This window comes from Rhinopithecus bieti, unplaced genomic scaffold, assembly GCF_001698545.2.
Source record: "Rhinopithecus bieti isolate Rb0 unplaced genomic scaffold, ASM169854v2 scaffold_54263, whole genome shotgun sequence".
Taxonomy (NCBI): Eukaryota; Metazoa; Chordata; class Mammalia; order Primates; family Cercopithecidae; genus Rhinopithecus; species Rhinopithecus bieti.
In genome coordinates, this window is record NW_016821166.1 from 51,622 (window position 1) to 60,148 (window position 8,527).

Consider the following 8,527-nt stretch of genomic DNA (forward strand, 5'->3'; position numbering starts at 1 on the left):
CCTAGCTTCAGGGGAAGAAGGTGGGTAGGGAGAGGTCTATCGGCCTCTGGCAAAGGAGGCCAACAGAGTCCTCCGGCGGGGCTCTCGGGCGGGGTTCCTGATACAGTCCCGACATCCCGACAGGAGTGGGGCTGGGAAGTCCGCGCGTGGTGTCCGTCCGGAGCGGCTTTTCTAGGAGTGGGAGGGCAATAGGCGGGGCACGGGCATGTCGGGGGGCGTTCCGCAGGTGCGACCAGGTAAATCTTAGTCTCTTCAGATTGATGTCACCTGGCGCATGCCCGGTTGGTCTGCACCTTCCTGGGCGCCGGCTGCGTTTTCGCGGGCGCGGGAAAAGTTGGTGATGAAGAACCTGGAAGTGCACCATCTTACCTCCGTTCGTCCAAACAGTTATATTCACCATTGGTTTGATAAACGATTGGACACCTGCTTACTAAGATGGAAGCACAAATCTCTAGAGAGCTGGAATTTGTGGCAAATTAGTAATTTTTTTGTTTAACTGGTGGAGTTAACTGTATTGGCCTTTAGTGTTGTTAGTCAAGGGGGAGTTTGCTATTCAGGTTGTCTTGACAGTCAGATTATGAGGCCGGGCGTGGTGGCTCACGCCTGTAATCCCAGTGCTTTGGGAGGCCGAGGCAGGTGGATTGCATGAGCTCAGGAGTTCGAGACCAGCCTGGGCAACACAGTGAAACCTCGCCTCTACTAAAATACAAAAAATTAGCTGGGTGTGGCGGTGGGTGCCTGTAGTCCCAGCTACTTGGGAGGCTGAGGCAGGAGAATTGCTTGGACCCAGGAGGCGGAGGTTGCAGTGAGCTGAAATCGTGCCAATGTACTCCAGCCTAGGTGACAGAGCGAGACTCTGTCTCCAAAAAAAAAAAAAAAGAAAGTGGGGTTAATGTGGTTCTGTGACCAAAGCAAGAACGTAAGCTCTTGGAGGGAAAGGGAACTGGTCTAGTGGGTGCCCACTGCCATTCACTCTCCTGAGTGTCTAAGATGTGTTGTCTCATTTCATCATTGTAATTATTCTGTGGAATTGGTGTCATTGCATTTTACAGAGGAGAAAACCAGCTGAGAGGGACTTAAGTGACGTGAGCAAAGGTTATATTATCTGGTTAATTGTAAAACCGGGGCAGATAGCAGCTCTAATCAATTGTTAGTGGCTGTGTAGCTTGCTGGCCTGGGAAGGACTGTGAGTCAGAGTTCCACCGGCCTGAGCGCTGTCATCAGGGAGCGGTACCTGCAGTGGCTTTAGTAACTGGTTACTCGCAGTCTCTGAAAAGTGCCTGAGCAGATGCGAGTTCTGAGTGAGCATGGGGTTGTGTCCTTGCTGGTTTCTTGTTTTCATGCGAGTGCCACTAATCACAGCTGATAGAATCTTTGGGTAGGCAGGGCGGGACTTTTTGTCAAGAAGGTATTTGGAGTGACTTATCGATTTTGATAAAGTTTAGCAGAGGTTATTTACTGAGGTTTTACTAGGTTTAGTAAAAATTGGTTATCTTGTCAAATGTTCTGTAAGTTAACCTCTCAAATGACACAGGCCCACAGTTAGTCCCTGAACAAAGGTTTGGTTTTACTGCAAAAGTCTATTTTGATTCAGCTTTGTTCGGTATTGTCTTTATCTACCTGCATCCCCCCAGGAAAGGGGAGGGGAAATTGAATATTGCTTACAGGGCATAAGTGTGAATAGTAAGCGTTAAGGAGACTAGAATGCTAAGTGTTCTTCTGCTGTTGTTTTTTTATTTTCAGTGTGAGTAGTCAGGAGAATTTATCTATAATTCACAACCTTGCGTCAGACCATCGAACTTAAGGCCTGCGTTTTGAGTACCCTTTCCAAACAAACAAATGTTCCTGTGTCCTTGCAGGGAGTGTCTACCTTTATTTCCCTAAGAATCAAGTGTCATCTGCCAGGAGTTTGAGACCAGCCTGGCCTACATGGTGAAACCCTACCTCTACCAAAAATACAAAACAATTAGCTGGGTTTGGTGGTGCACGCCTGTGGTTCCAGCTACTCAGAATTTTGAGGCAGGAGATCCCCTGAAGCTGGGAGGCGGAGGTTGCAGTGAGCCGAGATCATGGCACTGCACCCTAGCCTGGGTAACAGAGTGAGACCCTGTCTCAAAAAAAAAAAGAAAAAAAGATCATCTGGAGAACTTCCCTCTGTTGAGGGTGTGGAGGATTTTGGCTTTGTCGGTTGCCAGCACTTCAGATAAGAATCTGTTATGCAGAGGCTGCAGGGGCCATTTGCACTTGGAAAATCTAGCAGACTAGTACTTAGGAAAACTGGTAATTGCTGTTTTGAAGTGTCTGTGTGTTTTCTGTTACATTCCCCAGATATTCTCCGGGTAATTGCAGACTCCAAGCTCAGGGTTACTCCTCCCAAGTAATGGGAATCAAGCATTCTGAGTCCATGAGGTCAATTCCTGCAGAGACTTAAACTCACTTCCTTCGCCTTGCCACATTGATGAGCAATTCCTCGGAATGGGTGGGAAGAGACTAAGCCACTCTTGAGAGAGTCCCAGGACGTGCTCTGTGTGTGTGCATTTTGGGTGAACTGTTCCGAGGGAGCCCTCACTGTGGTTTGCTTTGTGGGCCAGCCAGGGTAGACCTGTGGTTAGAGTCATGTCACTTCACCGTACACTGCTTTATTGCAGTCACGTAAGCAGACTTCTGTTGGCCTCAGCCCAGCTTTTTGAGCCTTTTCTGGAGATAGGGTCTTGCTCTGTGACCCAGGAGTGCAGTGTTAAGATTGTAGCTCACTGTAACCTTGAACTCCTGGGCTCAAGTGATCCTCCCGCGTCAGTCTCCCAAGTAGCTAGGACTACAGGGGAAAGCGTGAGCCTGCTCTTTCCCCTTCTCTCTATGTTGCCAGTGTTGGCTCCAGATTCTTGTTTTTCCGTATGCTTGTCTTGTTGTCCTTACTAATTCTTTTTTTTTTCCCCCCCGAGAAGGAGTCTTGCTCTGTCACCCAGGCCGGAGTGCAGTGGCGTGATCTCGGCTCACTGCCCCTTCTGCCTCCTGGGTTCAAGCAATTCTCCTGCCTCCCGAGTAGCTGGGATTACAGGTGCCTGCCACCGTGCCCAACTAATTTTTGTATTTTTAGTAGAGACGGGGTTTCACCATGTTGGCCAGGCTGGTCTTGAACTCCTGACCTCGTGATCTGCCCACCTCAGCCTCCCAAAGTGCCAGGATTACAGGTATGAGCCACCACGCCCATCCTTTTTTTTTTCTTTTTGAGACAGGGTCTCACTCTCGTCACCCAGGCTGGAGTACTGACTGGCGTGATCTCGGTTCTGGGCTTGGGCGCTCCTCCCACCTCAGCCTCCCGAGTAACTGGGACTACAGGCATATGCCACCACACCCGGCTAAGTTTTTGTATTTTTAGTAGAGATAGGGTTTCTCCATGTTGCCCAGACTGGTCTCAAACTCGTTGGCTCCAGTGATCTGCCTGCCTTGGTCTCCCAAAGTGCCTGGATTACAGGTGTGAGCTACTGCACCCAGCCTGTGCTTTTTTATTGACATGCTAAGTAATAAGATCTAGAAGCAGGTCTTACATCGACTGTAATTGCAAATTAGTGATTCATATGAATGATATTTCAGGATGTGTTACAATTACAATGTGACATGAAAATGATTCTATTAGTGACAGTCACAGGTATTGCTGATACTACTGTGGCTATTTGTCTGCATTTATAAGTAAAGAAAACACTACATTTTACAATTTAGTGGGAGTAATTTTTTTCCCCATCCATGTTCACAGGCCCCTTTGATTGTATACCCAACTAAATTGTGGTTCTCAGGTTAAACATTCCTGCCCTAGCACCTTCACACAGCACGCAGAGAAAGTGCTGAATGACAGATTGCTACCCCGAGACTTGCTGCCTTACTTCTGCTCTAGCAGCCAGCCTTCTTTTTTGACCTTGTCCTGCCCTCATACCTCTGGTTAGTGTCTTAACTTCCAGCTTGGACCCTCATTTTTGTGTGTGAGCTGGTGGAGAGTTGGAATGTGGAGATTGTTTTTTAGTACTAGGTCCTTTTGACTTGAGGGAACAATTTTGCAAAAACTGTCAAGGAGGAAGCCCAGCTGTCTGTGGGACAGGGCCAGACCCCTTTCCCCCCAGGCAGGAAGCCATGGAGCAGAGCTGGTGTTGAGGAGTCTTTCTACCATGAAAGCATGTCCGTGCCCGGTGTTGATGCCCCAAAGAAGGCTTTGCTTCTTGTGTCTACAGGAAAAAAAAGACCTGGGCTTAGAGTCTGCTGCTGGGAACAGATGGGGTGTACATCTCTGGCTCTCAGAGCTGGCTCACCGGCCTCTTCCTTTTTCCCTCCACATCCAGGGCAAGCTGGCCTCATTTTTTCTGTCTAGGGTGGATGCCTTGAGCCCTCAGCTCCAACAGGTAAAGGGCAGGGAGGGAGAGGGAGAGCCCGGGGATCTGAGTCTGGAGTATCTCTTGCTGCTCCTCCTCAGCTTTTCTGTCCTGCCTTCATGTGCCCATCTGGGTCCTTTGGCTTCATTGTCCCATCTCAGGTTTCCCTCAGAGCTCTCTGATCTCCATCTCTTTTGGGCGTTAGTGGGGCTGGGGGTTCTGTGGCTGGGCTGGATCCCCGTCTGACCAGGTTTCTGTCCTTTGTCCCGCAGTTGGCCTGCGAGTGTTATTCCCGGCTGCCCTCATTAGGGGCTGGCTTTTCCCAAGGCCTGAAGCACACTGAGAGCTGGGAGCAGGAGCTACACAGTCTGCTGGCCTCACTGCACACCCTGCTGGGGGCCCTGTATGAGGGAGCAGAGACCGGTAGGGACCAGGGCTGCTAGTTAGTGGAACAATGCTGAGGAAGTGTGGCAGGAAGGAACGGGAGGGGGCCCAGAGACACGGGGCAGTTGGTGTTTGGGGAAAATGGGTTAGAATACGGGCAGGTCGTCCACCAGAAATGATGGAGGAGGGGATGGAAAAAAGACAGTGTACAGGGTAGTTGTGCTTCTGCCCAGCTCCTGTGCAGAATGAAGGCCCTGGGGTGGAGATGCTGCTGTCCTCAGAAGATGGCGATGCCCATGTCCTTCTCCGGCTTCGGCAGAGGTTTTCGGGACTGGCCCGCTGCCTAGGGCTCATGCTCAGGTGTGTGGGGGTGTTGGAGGGAGCGGAGGCATGGAGCAGGAGGGGTTGATGAGGGAGTGTCGCCCTCATCATGAGAGAGGAGGTGAAGGTGGGTGTGGGAGTTATACCAGGGAGCCTGCTCTGAGGGTCTCCCCGCTCTGATTCTCTTTAGCTCTGAGTTTGGAGCTCCCGTGTCCGTCCCTGTGCAGGAGATCCTGGATTTCATCTGCCGGACCCTCAGTGTCAGTAGCAAGAATATTGTAAGTGGGATTTGTCGTCTCTTCACAGCCCTTGCTCAGGACACCAGGCAACCAGGAAAGTACTGGGGACCTGAGTCTCCCCAAACAGTGTCATCCTGGATCGTCCCAGACAGCTTCCTACTTTTGTCCAAATACTGTTACTCTGTGTGTCCCGACACAGGTGCACACTGTCAGAGTGTAGCAAATGCTTCCTTGGGGGAGGGTGAATTTGGGGATCAGCTGAGTCATTGCTGAGAGGCCCAGCCATCCTTCTTACCTTCCATCCAGGGTCTATTTTAGAGGATAGCGGTTTGATTTTGTTGGGAGAGTTGAGATCGGGGGTAGGTTTCTTACCTATGTGTACATGTGTAAATAGTCTGTCCCTGTTTCTGTCTCTCTCTGGCTCTCACTTTCTTCCCCTACTCTGTCTTTGCCATTTTTTTCTCCAGAGCTTGCATGGAGATGGTCCCCTGCGGCTGCTGCTGCTGCCCTCTATCCACCTTGAGGCCTTGGACCTGCTCTCTGCACTCATCCTCGCGTGAGTGGGATTGGGCTGGCTGTGGTGAAGGGATGGGGCGTGCCAGAAACGAGGGTCACTCTTCCTTCTCTGCCCCAGGTGTGGAAGCCGGCTCTTGCGCTTTGGGATCCTGATCAGCCGCCTACTTCCCCAGGTCCTCAATTCCTGGAGCATCGGTAGAGATTCCCTCTCTCCCGGCCAGGAGAGGCCTTACAGGTGACCATCCAGGAAGGGAATAAAGACGAGAGGGGGATGAGGGGTGCAGGTGGGCTGGGGCTTCTGGCATGTGGACACTCCGTTCATATCTGTCCTCTTTGCTCACGGCACAGCACGGTTCGGACCAAGGTGTATGCGCTGTTAGAGCTGTGGGTGCAGGTGTGTGGGGCCTCGGCGGGAGTGCTTCAGGGAGGAGCCTCTGGAGAGGCCCTGCTCACCCACCTGCTCAGTGACATCTCACCGCCAGCTGACGCCCTTAAGGTGAGGAGGCCTCAGCTCCATCTCAGGACTCATCCTGTGCCCTTTGACCAAATGTGCCTGCTCAGCAAACACTGTCCACTGTGGCTGTCCTGCCTTCTTATTTGCCTGTGGATGTGATTGATGTTTCCTCTGCCACCAGCTGCGTAGCCCGCGGGGGAGCCCTGATGGGAGTTTGCAGACTGGAAAGCCCAGCGCCCCCAAGAAGCTAAAGCTGGATGTGGGGGAAGCTATGGCACCGCCAAGTCACCGGAAAGGGGATAGCAATGCCAACAGCGATGTGTGTGCGGCTGCACTCAGAGGTGGGTGAGGTCTGTGCCCTGGACCACTGGGGCTCAAATGGGACACCATCCTTGCCCCTAGTGGGACTCCCCCACCTACTATACCCCTAGATGAAACTTTCTGGGGGAGAGTGCCCAGACCAGCCTTTGTCCACTGTGATAAGTGATCGCCCAAACAGCGGGTGAAGGGGAAGGTGCCTGTAAAATACAGAGCCCGGCAGAGAGGCCAGGAGGAGGCGCCCGAGCAGCCGCCCTGTTGCCAGGGCTGCAGGCGGCCTCAGGTCCTGCAGTTAGACCGGGGACTCTGGTAGCTGACACTGCCCCTCCAAGGCCTCTGCTTCCTCCTGTGTTCAGCACATCCTTGGTGTATCCACTTTCTATCAGGCAGAGTTCTAGCACGTGGGGAAGCCTCCTCCCTGTGAAGTCGACATTCTCCCTAGGGTAGGCTGCCTGGAGGAGCTCCCTGCTCTCACCATAACCACTGACCTGTCTACAGAGTTACTAGTTGGATACTGTGCAGTTAATGGATGACTTTCCTCTGAGTCCATATATTTCACTGCCTGCCACCCCATCCCATGGGAAGGGGAGAACTGATTGTCCCCAAATATATAAATGCAAAATTATAAAATTTATAATTTTTTACTTACATTGTCTCAATTAAATACTGTCAGTGGCCCTGTACTGTAGAGGTGCTTTTATGATCCCCATTTTCTAGTTGAGAAGTTGAATGACTTGGCCAAGATAGGCAGTGACAGAGTTGATGCCCACTTTGGGCTATGTGCTGCAGAAGCCCTTGCTGTCAGTCCTATTGGGAGCCTACTCTTTACACACCATTCTTCTTCCCCAGGCCTCAGCCGGACCATCCTCATGTGTGGACCTCTCATCAAGGAGGAGACTCACAGGGTTAGTGGAGCCTCGTCCACTAACGAGGCGATGGGGGAAGGGGCCCCTGCTCTGTACACATTGTGGGGTGTGGCCCAGAGGTGGGTCCATTCAGACCTGGGAGTAGGCTCTGGAGAAGGGTTGGGTGGTCTTGGGGATGTTTCCAGGTGTGCTCTGTCCTTTTCAGAGACTGCATGATCTGGTCCTCCCCCTGGTCATGGGTGTCCAGCAGGGTGAGGTCCTAGGCAGCTCCCCGTACACGAGCTCCCGCTGCCGTCGCGAACTCTACTGCCTGCTCCTGGCACTGCTGCTGGCCCCTTCTCCTCGCTGCCCACCTCCTCTTGCCTGTGCCCTGCAAGCCTTCTCCCTCGGCCAGCGAGAAGATAGCCTTGAGGTAACTGTGACGGGCCAAACCCCTCTTTGGTTCCTGGAGTCTCTTGTTTCCTGGTGCTCACACTTGCTCTTTCTTCTTTCCTCAGGTCTCTTCTTTCTGCTCAGAAGCACTGGTGACCTGTGCTGCTCTGACCCACCCCCGGGTTCCTCCCCTGCAGCCCATGGGCCCCACCTGCCCCACACCTGCTCCAGTTCCCCCTCCTGAGGCCCCATCGCCCTTCAGGGCCCCACCCTTCCATCCTCCGGGCCCCATGCCCTCAGTGGGCCCCATGCCCTCAGCAGGGCCCATGCCCTCAGCAGGACCCATGCCTTCAGCAGGCCCTGTGCCCTCGGCACGCCCTGGACCTCCCACCACAGCCAACCACCTAGGCCTTTCTGTCTCAGGCCTAGTGTCTGTCCCTCCCCGGCTTCTTCCTGGTCCCGAGAACCACCGGGCAGGCTCAAATGAGGACCCGATCCTTGCCCCTAGTGGGACTCCCCCACCTGCTATACCCCCAGATGAAACTTTTGGGGGGAGAGTGCCCAGACCAGCCTTTGTCCACTATGATAAGGAGGAGGCATCTGATGTGGAGATCTCCTTGGAAAGTGACTCTGATGACAGCGTGGTGATTGTGCCCGAGGGGCTTCCCCCCCTGCCACCCCCACCACCCTCAGGTG

The 8,527-nt window shown here is 52.8% G+C and overlaps 1 protein-coding gene across 1 annotated transcript in view; it reads left to right on the plus strand.

Moving 5' to 3' along the window:
* PELP1 (proline, glutamate and leucine rich protein 1) overlaps nt 1–8,527 on the plus strand; it is a 34,186-nt gene that overhangs the window by 24,280 nt on the left and 1,379 nt on the right. The window contains exons 6-16 of the mRNA XM_017860218.1: nt 4,332–4,391; nt 4,634–4,784; nt 4,979–5,105; nt 5,257–5,344; nt 5,773–5,861; nt 5,940–6,056; nt 6,170–6,317; nt 6,457–6,616; nt 7,443–7,498; nt 7,665–7,871; nt 7,957–8,525. Coding sequence (XP_017715707.1) covers nt 4,332–4,391; nt 4,634–4,784; nt 4,979–5,105; nt 5,257–5,344; nt 5,773–5,861; nt 5,940–6,056; nt 6,170–6,317; nt 6,457–6,616; nt 7,443–7,498; nt 7,665–7,871; nt 7,957–8,525 — 1,772 coding nt within the window. The remainder of the gene's footprint in view (nt 1–4,331; nt 4,392–4,633; nt 4,785–4,978; nt 5,106–5,256; nt 5,345–5,772; nt 5,862–5,939; nt 6,057–6,169; nt 6,318–6,456; nt 6,617–7,442; nt 7,499–7,664; nt 7,872–7,956; nt 8,526–8,527) is intronic.